General features: G+C 38.9%; 1 protein-coding gene across 3 annotated transcripts; it reads right to left on the minus strand.

The window, feature by feature from the left end:
- Nucleotides 1-1931: 1931 nt before the first annotated feature.
- Nucleotides 1932-16313, minus strand: FPGT (fucose-1-phosphate guanylyltransferase). 3 transcript variants are annotated; one of them, XM_060773732.2, is made up of 4 exons: nt 16215-16313; nt 8338-8505; nt 6284-6376; nt 1932-4559 (listed from the first exon to the last, which is right to left on the minus strand). In XM_060773732.2, exons 1-4 carry the CDS (start codon nt 16291-16293, stop codon nt 3118-3120), a joined length of 1782 nt encoding a protein of 593 aa, XP_060629715.2. In that variant the 5' UTR covers nt 16294-16313; the 3' UTR covers nt 1932-3117. The 3 variants fall into 3 exon arrangements, with proteins under 3 accessions (XP_060629715.2, XP_067323924.1, XP_067323925.1); XM_067467823.1 differs by lacking the exon at nt 6284-6376; XM_067467824.1 differs by lacking the exons at nt 6284-6376; nt 8338-8505 and having other exon boundaries at nt 16215-16294.
- Between the last annotated feature and the right edge of the window lie 15 nt (nt 16314-16328).

The following is a 16328-nucleotide window of genomic DNA, read 5'->3' on the forward strand; positions in this document are numbered from 1 at the left end:
TAAACCAGTGTCTGCCATTGGTAATGGACTGGATGAGGACAAAAAAATTGAAACTTAATGCAGACCAGACAGAGGTGTTCCTGGTTAGTGTGGAGGCAAATCAGGGAAAAGGGATCTAGCCTATATTAGATGGAATTACACTCCGCCCCAAAGACACAGTTCTGTAGTTTGGTGATCCTCCTGGACTCAGCATTGAACCTAGAGGCCTAGGCATCTGTGGTGGCCAGGGCATTGGACAATTAAAAGTTTTGTGCCAACTGTGCCTGTTGCTCGAGATGCTGGATCCGGCCACAGTGGTACATGTCTTAGTTACATCCCATCTGGATTACTGTAATGCACTCTATGTGGATTACCTTTGAAGTATGTTTGGAAATTTGGCTGGTGCAAAGAGCTGCAGCCAGGTTGCTAACTGGGACTGGATACAGGGAGCTGACAACCTCACTGTTGCAGCAGCTCTACTGGTTGCCAATTTGTTTCCAGGCACAATTTGAAGTGCCATGACCTTTAAAAGTCCCATATGGCCCAGGCTATTTGGCTGACCGCATCTCCTTATATAAGCCTGCTTGGGCCCTGGGGTCTTCAGTAGAGTCTCTTCTCTGGGGTCCCTTCTACATAGCTCTGTATCTCAGAACATCAAGGCAGAAAATCCCATATTATCTGAGTGTGGACTCAGATAAACCAGTTGTGGGATTTTCTGCCTTGATATTCTGGGATATAGTGCTGTGTTGAAGGGTCCTTGGTCCCACCTCCACCACAAGCTCAGTTACTGGGAACAAGAGAGAGCCTTCTCAGTGCCTGCCTTGCAACTCTAGAACTTCCTGCTCATGGAAACCAGAATGGACCCCTCCCTACTATTCTTCTGTCAGCAGGCTAAAACCTTGTTATTCAGACAAGCTTTTAAACGTTTTAAAGATCAAGTCAAGGGTATTGTGATTTTAGCTTTGAGTATGTTTTAAATCAGTTTTTAATTTTTACTGATTTTAGCTGTGTATTTTTAATACCATTGATATTTAATACTGCTTTAAATGTTTGTATATTTGTAGATTTTAAATTGTATTGAAATGCTTTTAATGTAAGCCACTTTGAGTCTCATTTGTGGAGAGAAAAAGTGGTGTATAAATCAAAATGATAATGATAATAATCTCAAGGCACATCTACACTGAAATTGTTTAATGCAGTTTGAAGGCAATGCTTAGAGATACACAAGGGCTTTAAACTGGGATAAGCAAAATCAGGGGATACTCTGCAACAGAGCCCGTAATATGCATCAGCACTCCTAAGTGTAAATCTTATTAGAAGGCAAAACTCATTAAGCAGCAGGGTTCTTTGGAGATCTGCACATGTATGTTGCACTGGGGACAAGCAGGACCTTCCCCCACTCCCATTCCTCCATAGCCATGAAGCTGAGGGTACTGCGGATTCTGGAACAATTTTAAGGCCAGACTCCATAGTGCATATAAGTACCATCCAGGTCTCAAACCGGTTCCAGGACTTCACACATAATCATCCCCACAATGACATCACTTCCTTCTCTGCTGGTTTCACACTAAGTTGGCAGCGTAGACATGCTCTCAGTTCCAGTTTGTCTCAATGGGGTCCCTTCTACACTGCCATATAATCCAGATAATCAAAGCAGAAAATTCACATTATCTGCTTTGAACTGGATTATATGAACCTACACTGGATTTTATATGGCAGCGTAGAAGGGACCTATGATGGAACAGGGGCTGGTATATTGTATTACATTCTTGCCTTGCCTGACAATTTTAACAAATAACTATTATTTTTCCCCCAAACTGAACAAAGGCACAATGGAACAACTCAATGCTTTGGCATTGCAGATTGCACAACCTCCAGAATACACTTACAAGGAATGATAAAGGGAAGAGCACTGTAGACATAAAAAATCAAACCTGAAAACAGACTTTTAATCAAGCAGTTGTTTTATTTATTTGCTTTTTTACTCCAAGGCATCTTACAAAACCATTTTCAAAGCAATAAATCAAATTAAGAATGTCATATACAACATATTACAAAAAAAGAGTATTGCAAGATATTAAAATAGAAAAAGTCAACAGTAATTAAAATCTGCCAAGCACTGCCATATATAAATATGCAGTTTCAAACACAAAGGTTTAGGATTGTTCTGTAAGCCAACAATCTTATGTCTACTTACCAAGGAGCAAGTCCCTTTGGGCTCAGAATACTTTACTCCTGAATAAGCACACTGATGATTATGCAGCACAACTTTCTCATCTGGTGCTTAGAATATATTAGATTTTTACTAATTAATGAGGGAAATGCCCTGGCAAATGATCAGATATTTCATAATCAGGTGCTAATGTGTAGATGGAATATAAATGGAAAGAACAGCTGAGTAACTTAAACACTGAAGTGGGCACAATTCAAAATTATGACAAGATGTCCCAAATGTGTGATTGGCAATTAATATTTTTTTTTTGAAATGGAACATTATTATTCCGGCTTGTGAAACAGCTTTGGTTTAATGGTAAAATTAAATTCATGTTGCTTCTCTACACTCTGCAATATCTACCTTAAAAACAGACACAGAAACGGAGCGGTGATTTCCACAAGAACTGTAGAACGGTGATGGAAACACACATATTAACTTTCATGCTGATGTCTTAATTTTCAGCAAACCTTTTATCAGACATGTTCAAATGCACAAGCATTGTGCTCACTTATAATAAACAAACTTGGGAAGCAAAAAAAAATGTTGCTAGAGGTAGCATTATTCTTTCAAAAAGTTTTAAGTGGGTTTCAATCAAATTTCTAATTAATAAGTTCTGTTCCACACTTGAATTAATAAAAAATGAAAACATAATAATAATGGACAGCTAAGAAAATTTGCCTCTTTTGTGTTTTCATAGATTTGAAATATTTCATTAATGTTTTCATCAAAAGAATAGTTTATCTGCATTTTTGCATTATTAATGTTATGCTACAATGACACTGTTAATGCAGTTTCATTATTTCTACTTCAATAAAAACACACACAAAAATGTGTGTGTAGTGCTTGCTTCTGAGTTTCTGCAAGCTTGAAAGCAATCACTCCTCTTCAAATTGAGGAATGAAGTATACCACTTTCATAAACTTTTACAAATCAGATTTCTCTTTCTGTAGACTGATTTCTTCATAAAGTTGCTGTCTGAACTTCAACATGTCTTCTACATCTTTGTAGTGAAGCATTTCTTCAACAGACAAGAGCTTAAAACCATTCAATTTAAAAGGTGACTTGTTCTGCACTACATTTAAAATCCTTAATGACACTTTCACTGAATCACTCAAAGTGGAGCAAACTGGGAAAATCCGAGCTGTCCATAAGGCCAGATGTGTCTTGTCATCAGAAAAGAGCTCATCTGAAACTCTCAGGCCGCAGAGCTCTAAGAACTGTTCAAAGCTGATTCCAAAAATCCTTAGTAACCGTGTCTCTGCCAGATCTGTCACCTTCTTTTTCAGGTTATCTTCTATCCCAAACACCATGCTCGCATACATTAAGTCTCCATCAATCCTCACACTTAATGTTGTCATGAAGGTGTCTGCTGGTATGTCTGCTTTTGTGTCAATAGAACAGCCACTGATAATACTGTTAGTTCCCACTGACACCTCAGGTCCCAGCCTAGAGTACTCAACTATAGAACCGGGAGCAACAGAACACCCTGAATTGAGTATACTGTGAATGATGCATGCCGATTTCTCCAAATCCCCTACGCTGTTTGGACAGATGCTAAATACAGCTGGCAGCAGACCCATTTCCAGTTTCAACTTTCTATCAGAGGTGAAATGAAACAAACACTCTTGAGTGGTTCCAATGTGATAGAATTTGGAGTTATTTAGGAGTATGACATTCAAAGGCAATCCTTTGAGAAGAGTAAATAACTTCTCCCTTATTTCAAATAGACCTCTCTCTTCTTTTGTGACATTGTTTTTGGCATAGTCTTGTGTGGCTCCAGGTCCTAATGCTTGGAGAAAGTCACCATATGCATCTACTTCACAATGAAGCATGCCCATCTGTTTATAAAATGCTAGCAGTAGTTTTGCGGTGCTGTGATCAATATAGAACAAGCTATCTGTATACACATATTCACAGTCTACAGTTGGGTTTCCCAGTTCTCCAGGAAGCTCATATAACAGACAACTGTGCTTTTTATATACTGCTCCATATTGGTGCATACTTTCAATGCTAGGCTTATGCAGGAAACGATGACAAAATCTGTATTCAAGTTCTCCTTTTTCTGTCCCATGCAATGGTGGCTCCAAAACAAACACACCATGAGTCGTACCAATGGTCAAATTGGAAGGATGAGCTAATGCAGTAAAACCAGGCCGATCAAACTTTATGAATTCAGTTTTCCAAGTGTTATAAAGCTCAATATCATCTGCACAAGTAATCAAAACACCTGGATTCATATGGGCAGGAAAATCAATGTACATTGCCAGTTTTAAATCCAGCATTTGATAAACTACATCTCCAAAAGGCAAAGCTGTGAAAATTTTTCCAAGAGCACTTGCATTTGGTAAACGTTGACTATATCCACCTTCACAAAAAAAACAAAAACAAGAATAATTAAGACACATAAAGAAGACATTTAGGAAACAACATAAGACCTGCTCAAGAAGGCATTCAATGAATGACAAGAGAATAGAAATATGAACTAGTTAAAGATAACCTTGGGATTGATGTGAGACCTAAACGTTTTATGTTGTGTTTGTGATAGTTTTAATGGTTTTACTCTATATTTATATATGGTTAATATGATATGTGATGTTTTATATGTGTAAGGCATTGAATTTTACCAAGGATTATGTTGTGAACCACTTTGAGTCCCCCCAGGGGTAAGAAATGTGGTATATAAATAAATAAATGTTTTTATTTTATGTTTTTATTCTTAGATGCTACAACACCCCCTCTCCCCCGTTCAAAACAGTGCTTAATTTGGCATCAATTGGACATAAAGAAAAACTTAACTCCTCTGTTATGCCAGCTCCACTGGCTGCCAATCTGCTACCAGGCACAATTCAAAGTGCTGGCTTTAGCCTATAAAGTCCTAAACAGTTCTGATCCGGCTTACCTATCTGAACGTATCTCTCCTTATGAACCATCAAGGACTTTAAGATCATCTGGAGAGGCCCTGCGCTCAATCCCGCCTTCCTTGCAAACGTGTTTGGTGGGGACGAGAGACAGGGTCTCCTCAGTGATGGCCCCTCGGCTACAGAACGCCCTCCCCAGGGATATAAGATCAGCTCCCTCTCTTCTAACATTCCACAAGATGGTTAAGACCTGGCTTTTTGAGCAGGCTTTTACTACTGGAGCATAATTAGATGAAAATGGATCATGGAATGTCTGACGATGCAATTGGATCACGATTTCAGTAAGGAGACGCTGAGGATTTGTTTTTATAGATATTATTGTTTTTTATATTTTTAATGTTGAACTGTTTTTATAACTGTTTTTATAATTGTTTTTAACTGTACACTGATATTTGTTATGGAATCAAATCGCTGCCGACTGTGAACCGCTTTGAGTCGTCTCTGGCTGAGAAAGGCGGTATACAAATGCAGTAAATAAATAAATAAATAAATATAGTCACCTTGTTTCTTCTGATACTTCAAGAGCAAATTAGTATCTCTAACTATTGTGTATTAAATCATGTGGTATGAATCAACCAGTATCTGTAACTATTTTGTAAGAGGTCAAATTAAAAGTGACAGTGGCTGACATGTCTCATCAGTTGAAATGTATTAACTGGCCTGTACAATCCTACATAACCCTGATCACAAGTAAAAGCTGCACTTTCAGCGTGTAAAGGAAACGTAACCAAGGAAACGTCACCATAAGCAAAGAAAATCCATAATAAATTAGTAACGTTATGATACATCCCATATCAAAGCCCAAAGATTTGATGATTACTTGTGAAATTCACTGTGCAGTGTGCAACAGGGATCTCACAAGGTTAGCAAACCTTTATGAGTTATAAGTTGTCCTCTCCAACTTTTGGTGAATTATATGATTGAGATTTAGTTGGATACTGATGTTCTGCTTTCCCTCCTTCCCTCCATATCAAGGATTCTAAAGTGCAGTTTTAACAATTTAAAGCTTATGATGCCGGGGAAGCTTTGACCTAAATAAGCCAATCTAATTTAAATTTAATTTTATAGCAGGAAAAATACAATTCACCTTCACTGCTCTCCTTTCTTCAAGGAGAAAAAAGCAACCACTCCACATAATTCAAGAGAAGTGTAATTTTAAGAAAAAGATTACCAGAATGAATTAACAAGACAGTAAGAGAATCCCATTTATCATCATAATGCTCTTCTAAGCACTGAAGGACATGAAGTGTTGATCCACCGTTTCCTATAAAACATTTCAACACATACTTCAATTTGGAAAGAACAACCAGAAATGCTTAATATGCCACAGATATTCATTTAGTCACTTGTAGTACTACTCCACTGAACTAAACTCATTTGTGAAAGGCTGATGAGAAATGCTCCTCCTCCCTTACATTCCAGGTGGCAAATTAGTTCAAACTATAAGAAAGAGATGACATTTTCTGGGTAAACCTGGACCAGACATCATCTCTCAGTCTAATGTACAGAGGGCTATTGCAAGGTTCAACTGAGAGAGCCTACCCACTGTACTAACTTCTACGGAGGAGTACTAGCATGCAAATATGATAAATTGCATTCTGGCATGGGAGGAATCATACAAGTTTCTGAACTCTTGGCTTCTCTATATCACTAACATAAATGCAGGAGAGCTGAATATCAGTGAATTTATATATAGACTGAGTATCCCTTATCTGAAAAGTTTGTGATCAAATGCATTCTTTTAGAATACTCATACTTACATATACTCTATGTACATGAGGAAATCCCTTAGAGTTAGGACCTAAGTCTAAACATAAAATTGATTTATATTTCATATACACCTTGTACATATAGCCCAAAAGTAATTTTATACAATATTTTAAAAATAATGCTGTGCTTGAAACAATATTGTGTATATTGAACCATCAGAAAGCAAAGGCGTCACTGCCTCAGCCACCATGTAAACTTCATTCAATTTTGGAGTGTTTCAGATTTCCAGATTAGGTATACTCAACTTGTACTGAAATTCTCAAACGTTTTCAGACCAAAGATAATACTAATGCAATGGTATGGTAAATGAGACAATTTTTTCCACAAAACAAGGATTCAGCATTATTATTGCTGAAATCTTGAGTCTCATATAATGGCAAAGCTTGAGCTGCTTGTATGTTTATCCAATAGATTGTGATTTCTATTTTAACTTTGAAACTGAAGATTACCTTTCAAAAACAAAATCTGAAATTGTGCGTTTATGTGCATATGTGTGTATGTTCTTGCAAGTCATTTGTTGACTTATGGCAACCCCATGGATTTTATAGAATTTTTGCAGGCAAGTAATACTGAGAGATGGTTTTGCTATTTTCTTCCTCTCAGATATAGCTGAAGCTCATAATATTCCTTTGTGGTCTCCCATTTAGGTTCAAATTAGAGATGACCCAGCTGAGCCTTCAAGATCGGATGGGAGCTGGTGACTTTAAGCTATTCAAGCAAAAGAAAAGTTTCCAAGTTTCAAGAAATCTGAAACCAGATTTGGTGAAATAGTGTAAAAACATATAAAGGCTGTTTTACTAGCATATTAATCAGTCTGAACGAGTCATGGAGCTAACCATGTGGTTGCTGCCAATACAACCCATCTACTCCTCTATTCATGTTCAGGAAAGACATTTTATGGCATTTCATTACTGAGATGCCATAAAATATCATGTGAGCACAAGAGCTATATCCAAAAGTGGGATAAATCTTAATGAATCTATTTAATTGGTATCTCGTCCAAAAGAGCATCCGATCTATTAATACTGATGGCAGTTACACATTTGAATAAAATGAAACATAATAATAGTATTTGAACATATTTTTGGAGGTTTAATTAATATAATTCAGTTTCTAATGACATTCTGGAAACCTTTCAGTGAAAAAGATACAGCTGTCATAACATGTACCAGAAGGAGAACCTTTTTATCTTCCTGAAAATTAATCAAATTATACTGAATATTTAAACTCCAAATTGGCTCCATTTCTATGCACTAGATGACTGGAAAAGTTAAGAGAATTGCAAACTTGAGGCACAAGCCAGCCAAAGTTAAATATGTTTAAGTCTCTTGGATTTGAACATCAGAAAATCAAAGTGCTTAATTTGGCCTTGATTGTGCTTTGCATTTTAAACTTGTTACAAAAGAACCTATCTGTCAAAATCTAATATTAACAAGGCATAATATAAGAACGTACCAATTTTTGGTCCAGGAGGATCAACAAAAACATGATAATGAACACCAAGAGGGAGTTCTTTTCTTTTCAGTTTTGCTGACAGCTGTTGTTGGTAAGCTATTTCTTGTTTTCTGTCAACTGCTGTGATTACAATGATATCCCAGAATTCTCCAGGCTGCACAGTTCTACCTGTTGAGAATAATGTATTCTATTAAATGAAAGGCAACTGAAATAAATGCCAAAATGCTTTTATAGAGTTCTGTCTCTTATAGACCAGTGTTTTGATGAGTGAATCCCACTCTTGTCTAACTGGGCCCTATAGCTTGTCTTCCAGTGAGATATGTCCCACTCACTGAGATATGTCCCAAACATATGAGATATGTCCCAAACATGTATTTCATGCTCCTTGGGAAAGCTTCTATTGCAGATTATGTTATACTCATGTATAAGTCTACATGTTAGTTTAAAAAAAAGCAAAGCAAAAAAACAAAAACAAAACTGGGTTAACCTATTCACAGCCCAATGGTCCTTAATTCTTCTCAAAAATGGAACCATCCCCTTCTCTGAATAGAATGGCAAAAGGCAAGAGCTTATATTGCAGCGGGAGAACCTAAAGGAAGCACTGACCCCCTCTGTGGCACCACTTCCAGCAGGGAATTGGTGGCAATAGCTATGTGTGACTACACCCTTATGGTGACATTCGTGCTCCCCTCCCCCTCTCTATGGAATAACCCTCAATGTATCCACAGGTCATATCAATATTCAAAATACTGGCCCCCAAATCTGCACAACTTATAAATGATGTCGACTTATACATGAGTATATACAGTATCTCTTTCACCTAACCATGTTTTCCTCTTGGGCTGAAACTTGATGTCCTATAAACGTTAAGGTTATTTCGCAGTACATAATAGCACGTTGACAACACTCTTAACTGCTTCGGTTTTGTGGTTTGCAATTTATCACATGGTTTCCAATTTATGGAGGTATGTTTAAAAATTATTTGCAAGAGAGCTTTCATGCCAAACTACAAGTTCCAGGATTTCCAAGACAGAATCATGATAGTTAAACAATTGTGCTATAATTAATTCACTGTGAAAGGGCCTTAACTGTAGCCTGATTTTTCTTTTTTTTCCAAAGCAATGGAAGAGACATCTTTTGAAAGAGACACTCCTTAGTGCTACAACCTTTAAAATATGTATATGTTCTGACATTCACTCTTCCCCAGTGCAGTCAGCCCTCCATACTTACTGGGGTAGAGGCACCGGACCCCTGTGAAAGTGCAAAACTGTAAATAATAAAACTGCAGTTTTTTAATCTGAGAAAATAGGTGTCTAGGAATCTCTGGGTCCTCCAGCATTATTTTATGGCTAGATGCTGACCAAGATGTTCCTAGGAATCTCTAGCTCATCTAACCTGGCTCTGAGGTAAACTATTGACAAATGCTGATCGCAGAATTGTATTGGAGAACCTAGAATTGTATTGGAGAACCTAGAGATGACATTTTAATCAAATCTGCAAATAGCAAATTTGCAAAAAAAATCCATAAAAGTTAGCCCCTTGCAAATGTGGTGGTTGACTGTATAAATGTGACTCTTCAGAAAGAGCTTGCAAAAATACAGCAAAGTGAAAGGGCCATAAGACTATAGGTAGGAGTTGTTTTCATTTTATAGTTTCAATCAAGGGAGGGTTATGGTAATATTTCTGTTAGGTGGCATTTCACTATACAAGTGAAATAAAAAGTTTACAGAACTCTAGTCATATCCTGCAAGCTTATGACACTTGGTCAGTCTTCATAAACTTTATGACAGAAAGGCATTGGTTGACTATGGATTTTGCAATGCTATGAAACACTCCAACTTAGTGACTGTGCATACAAGACAAGAATGCTAAATACTACAATATGCTCCATCTGTGACAACACATTTTACTCAGAGAATATTGATCAAAATAATTAACATCAACATTCTTAATATTCTCATTGTTATTGCAGATGACAGTCGGCCCCTACAGTGTGCATGATTGTAGGCTCACCACTCCAGATAAAAGGAACCCCCAATGGCGCAATGGGTTAAACCCTTGTGCTGGGAGGATTGAAGACCGACAGGTCAAAGGTTTGAATGTAGAGAGAGTGTGGATGAGTTTCCTCTGTCAGCTACAGCTCCACATGTGGGCACATCAAAACATAAGGGTGTAACCTGAACAGCATCCTTGCAGATGGCCAATTCTCTCACACCAGAAGCGACTTGCAGTTTCTCAAATCACTCCTGACATGGAAAAACCCCAGAAAAAGTGTGAAAATTGTGAATAAAAAGTCCTAGTTCTCTCCCCACTTTTTGTTTTTATTGTTTCAACATTACATCTTGCCTACACTTAGTTTCCGTTGGTACTCATACTTTTTCATGCTTCATTTACATGTAACATTATTGCATCTTCTCTTTTTATACACCCCTTTTTTAAAAAATGGGAAGGGATAGACAACCTCAGGTCTATCCCAGTCTATCCACAAAGAAAGCTAGTATCATATGCTTCACCCTCTAGACCACTCTATGCTAGTTCTTTTCACATATTACAACAACAAAAACCTTTAATTTATTCTTCAAAACTTAGAATTGACAAGCTCTTCTCTTCTTCATGCAAAAAGTGAATAAAGGTTTTCAATGTCCCTTCTTTTAGCAGACATGTTAATGTGTCCATTTCAGCCAAGTCCATCATTTTTATCATCCAATTGTTATTATTATTGTACTCTTCCATTTCTGTGCATATAGCAGCTTGGTCATATACTGTCATAGTTTGTCCTGGTTATTTTTGTCAGTCAGACCAAGTAGAAAAGTCTCAGGTTTTAGCTGGATGTTTTCCCCTAAAAATTTCTGGATCACTGTGTGTATTTGAATCCAGTATGTCTTGGCATGTTTTCATGTCCACCACATATGACAGAAGGACCCTACTTGTTGTTCACATTTCCAGCAAATATTTGAGCTCTTTTTTATATCTCTTAGAGAGCATTTCAGGTGTCACATACCACCTATACATCATTTTATAGAAATGTGCTAGTTTTTAATACCTGAGAATGCACCTCTCTAGGAATGTCTGGATGTTGATTAAAGAATCACAACTGAAGAACTAACGTTTCCTAGAGAGATGTTATCTCTAGGCCATTCTAATCCTCCATCATTATCTTATGATCAACTTCTGACGGAAGTCCTAGAGAACTTAAAGATTCAGAGAGAACATTTTTTTATCATATTTGCAAAATCAAACCTCCAGGCGTGGAGATCTGACTGTAAAATATATATTATTTCCCTATCGTTGTCCATTCTATGTTAATACTAACATTTTAATACAACCATGTGAAAAACAAAACAAAATAAAATAGAACAACCCACAGGGGATCCACATAGTTCTCCGACAATAACAACTTCTGTGCTTTAAATCTGACTGCAGAACACCCAGGTGACTAAGAGCAACCATTTAAAGAACTATATAAAATCCTTCATTTCCCTTCAGGAAAGCTTCAGAGTTGGAATGTAGAGGAGATACCTTAAAGAGAGCGATAGGGGGATTTACTAGTCTCTCTAAGGACTTCCAACTATACAAGTGAAAAGAATGAAATTTATAAACCAGATTGAATATTCTGTATGTGTAGAAATCTATAGAACTCTTTTTCTCGACTATCCCAAAAGGCAAAGCAAGCTGAAGTGAGTTCAAGAGCTGGTTTATCTTCACTCTTTGACCTAGTGGCAAGTAAAAGGACTAGCTATGGTTCCTTGCCTGAAGGAAGGAGTTATATTTGTTGCCTCCCTGTTGGTGTTTTATTTAATCCCCACCCCTCAGTACTGGGAGAGAGTGCAATATGAGAGTTAACTGCTTCCTCTCACTATATACACCAGAAGATAAAAAGGATAAACTCAGACTGCAGCTAGGAGACATTACTGCTTCCCCCAGGCAAGGAGCTATTTCTGTTCCTTTGATGGTCTACTTGTCAAAATCATCACCCCATCAAATGCCGCACTTGCATTCAGATTATTGCTATTTAGTAATCCCTCCCTTAGCTTTATTGTTAGTTCAGTTAGTGCACTTATATCCGACTGTTTCTTTTTTTTTTACGAAAAAGAGCAGTTTCCATAGGTTCCCAGTCTGATTCAAACCACTGGCCATAGTTGGATGGGCTTAGCTTTGCCAAGATTGTAGTATTGTGTTTCCTAACAGCATCCATGGATTAATGTGCTTATTTCTCTGCATGGATTCAGTGAAGCTAATTGTGAGGGTTTCATTATCTAAGCTATTGCCAAGAGTGCAGTAACACATGGAGAAAAAGTTTTTGTTTTTCTTAGTTTTGAGCCATTAACATAGACACAGAAAGCAAATGGAACTACAGTGCAAGGACCAGATATAAAATACAATCATAGAATCAAAGAGTTGGAAGAGACCTCATGGGCCATCCAGTCCAACCCCCTGCCAAGAAGCAGGAACAGTGCATTCAAATCACCCCTGACAGATGGCCATCCAGCCTCTGTTTAAAAGCTTCCAAAGAAGGAGCCTCCACCACACTCCGGGGCAGAGAATTCCACTGCTGAACAGCTCTCACAGTCAGGAAGTTCTTCCTCATGTTCAGATGGAAACTCCTTTCTTGTAGTTTTAAGCCATTGTTCCACATCCTAGTCTCCAGGGAAGCAGAAAACAAGCTTGCATTTGTCACACCTTCCTTTTAGCATGAGGACAAGGCGAGCCATCACGTTCTCATACTGAGAGGAGGGCCCTCCCAACTGCCCAGAGGACTCACGTGTCAGACACCGGCACTCGTTAGCAGATCAGGCTAAATACTTTGAAAAACTACAACTCCCAGGATTCCATAGCCTTGAGATGTGGAAGTTAGAGTGAGGCTCAAACACATGAATTTGCCCCCCCCCCCCCGGCCAACTGCCACTGTCCAGCCCCCCATGAACCCCACCCAGCGTGTGCTCCCTCCCTTCCATCCTGTTAAATTTTAAAACACAATGCAGCCCCAATGTGAAAAAGTTTACTCAGGCCTGGTCTACACTTAAGGATAAATGCAGTTTGACACTGTTTTTACTGCCATGGTTCAGTATGATGGAATTCTTGGATATGCAGTTTGGCAAGGTACCAGCACTCTGTCAGAGAAGGTGAAAGCGCTTGTAAAACTACAGCTCTTGTGATCCCAAAACATTGAGCCTCGGCAGTTAAGTAAAGGTAAAGGTTTTCCCTAACATTAAGTCTAGTATTGTTCGACTCTGGGGGATGGTGCTAATCTCAATTTCTAAGCTAAAGAGCCAGCGTTGTACCTAGACACCTCCAAGGTCATGTGGCCAGCATGGCTGCATGGAGCGCTGTTACCTTCCTGCTGAAGCAGTACCTATTGATCTACTCAAATTTGCAGGTTTTTGAACTGCTAGGTTGGCAGAAACTGGGGCTAACAGTGGAAGTACACCCTGCTCCCAGGATTCAAACTACTAACCTTTCAATCAGCAGCTTAGTGGTTTAATCTGCTGTGCCACCAGATCGCTACCAGGGGGCAGTTAAGGAGTTGAATTAAATTCAGTTTGACACCTCTTTTAACTTTGAATGTGTTTTTAGTTAAGTTTAATGGATTTTAACAGTGATTTTCTTTAACTCCAAATGTGTTTTCAGTAAGTTTTACAGATATTTTTTAAAAAACACCAGTGATATTATTTTCTGTTTAAATGTTTGCATATTTGTAGATTTCAAATAGTATTGAAATGCTGGGTTATTGTGAGTTTTCCAGGCTATATGGCCATGTTTCAGAAGCATTCTCTCCTGTTGCATCTATGGCAGGCATCCCCAGAAGTTGTGACCTCACAACCTTTTGAGGATGCCTGCCAAAGATGCATGCGAAGTGTCAGGAGAGAATGCTTCTGGAACATTGCCATACAGCCCAGAAAACTTACAACAATCCAATGATTCTGGCCATGAAAGCCTCTGTATTTAAATGTGTTTTAAAGTAAGCTGCTTTGACTCTCCTTTGTGGAGGGAAAAAGCAGGGTATAAAAGTTAAGGGGGGGGGGGGGCAGAAGAGAGTTCCATCTTGTCTCCTGTGCTATGTTAATAATATAATATAATATATTGTAAATACATATAACATTAATAATATTATAATGTAATGCAATATAATATTACTACTACTAATATATTATAATTATATATTTATATTACATGTAATATTACTATTAATATTACAATATAATGGTATAATACAATATAGTAATGTTTAATACTGATATTGTACTATACAATGGTATTCCCCATAGTCAGCTACGGATGTGAGAGCTGGACCTTAGGGAAGGCTGACAAAGGAAGATAGATGTTTTTGAACTGTGGTGTTGGAGGAAAATTCTGAGAGTGCCTTGGACAGCAAGAAGATCCAACCAGTCCATACTTCAGGAAATAAAGCCTGACTGTTCATTGGAGGGAAGGATAGTAGAGACAAAGATGAAGTACTTTGGCCACATCATGAGAAGAAAGGAAAGCTTAGAGAAGACAATTGTGCTGGGGAAAATGGAAGGAAAAAGGAAGATGAGTCAACCAAGGGCAAGATGGATGGATGGTATCCTTGAAGTGACTGGATTGACCTTGAAGGAGCTGGGGGTGGTGACGGCCGACAGGGAGCTCTGGTGTGGGCTGGTCCATAAGGTCACGAAGAATCGGAAACAACTGAACGAATGAACAACAACAATTGTACTATGCTAATAATATAATATATTTTATGTAGCCGCTCCGAGCCCCAGGAAGCTGCTCCGAGCCCCAGTGGAGTGGTGGCATATATGTTTAAATAATAAATAATAAAATGTATATATATCTTGTAAGCTGCTCTGAGTCCCCTTCGGGGTGAGAAGGGCGGCATATAAATGCTGTAAATAAATAAAAATAATAAATAAGCCGCTGTGAATTTCCTTTGGGGTGAGAAGGGCGGCATATAAATGTCATAAATAAATAAACACAATAATAATATGTATTGTCGAAGGCTTTCATGGCAGGAATCACTGGGTTGTTGTAGGTTTTTTTGGGCTGTATGGCCATGGTCTAGAGGCATTCTCTCCTGATGTTTCGCCTGCATCTATGGCAAGCATCCTCAGAGGTAGTGAACTAGGAACTAGGAAAAGGGGTTTATTTATCTGTGGAATGGCCAGGGTGAGACAAAGGACTCTTGTCTGCTGGAGCTAGTCCTTTGTCGCACCCTGGTCATTCCACAGATATATAAACCCTTTTTCCTAGTTCCAACAGACCTCACTACCTTTGAGGATGCTTGTCATAGATGCAGGTGAAACGTCAGGAGAGAATGCCTCTAGAACATGGTCATACAGCCCGAAAAAACCTACAACACAATAACTGCTGTGGCTCAATACTATGGAATCATGGGAGTTGTGGTTTTAGACCTTTCTATTAGAAAAGTGCTGGTGTTTCACCAAACTACAACTCCCAATATTTGATAGCACTGAGCCTTGACAGTTAAAAGAGATGTTATGATGCATCAATGAGGATGCACCCAAGGTGGCTACCAAAATGTGTTAATTCTACAGTGTGTAGAACAGTCATGGGCAAGCTTGGGCCCTCCAGGTGTTTTGGACTTCAACTCCCACAATTCCTAACAGCCTCGGGACTTTTCCTTTCCCCCCTCAGCCGCTTAAGCTTAAAGTCCCGAGGCTGTTAGGAAATGTGGGAGTTGAAGTCCAAAACACCTGGAGGGCCCAAGCTTGTCCATGCCTGGTGTAGATTTACTTTTAGTGCTCATTCTATGTGGGCGCCCGAAAGGGCTGTAAGGAGGACCTTCCTTGTGCCCTGGGATAAAGGCGGCAGGGAAGGCCTCTAGGCCAGGCCTCCCAAGCCCCGCCCTCCCTCGCCCCCCGCCCGCGCCCTCCCACCTCTCAGCTTGGTGAACTTCTCCAGCCTCTCGCGGGTGGCCTGTTGCAGCCCGACCTCGGCCTGGCTTAAACCCTGCATGGCGCTGCCGGCCCCTTCGGCCCTCGCCTCGGTGC

This window comes from Anolis sagrei, chromosome 4 (genome assembly GCF_037176765.1).
Source record: "Anolis sagrei isolate rAnoSag1 chromosome 4, rAnoSag1.mat, whole genome shotgun sequence".
Taxonomy (NCBI): Eukaryota; Metazoa; Chordata; class Lepidosauria; order Squamata; family Dactyloidae; genus Anolis; species Anolis sagrei.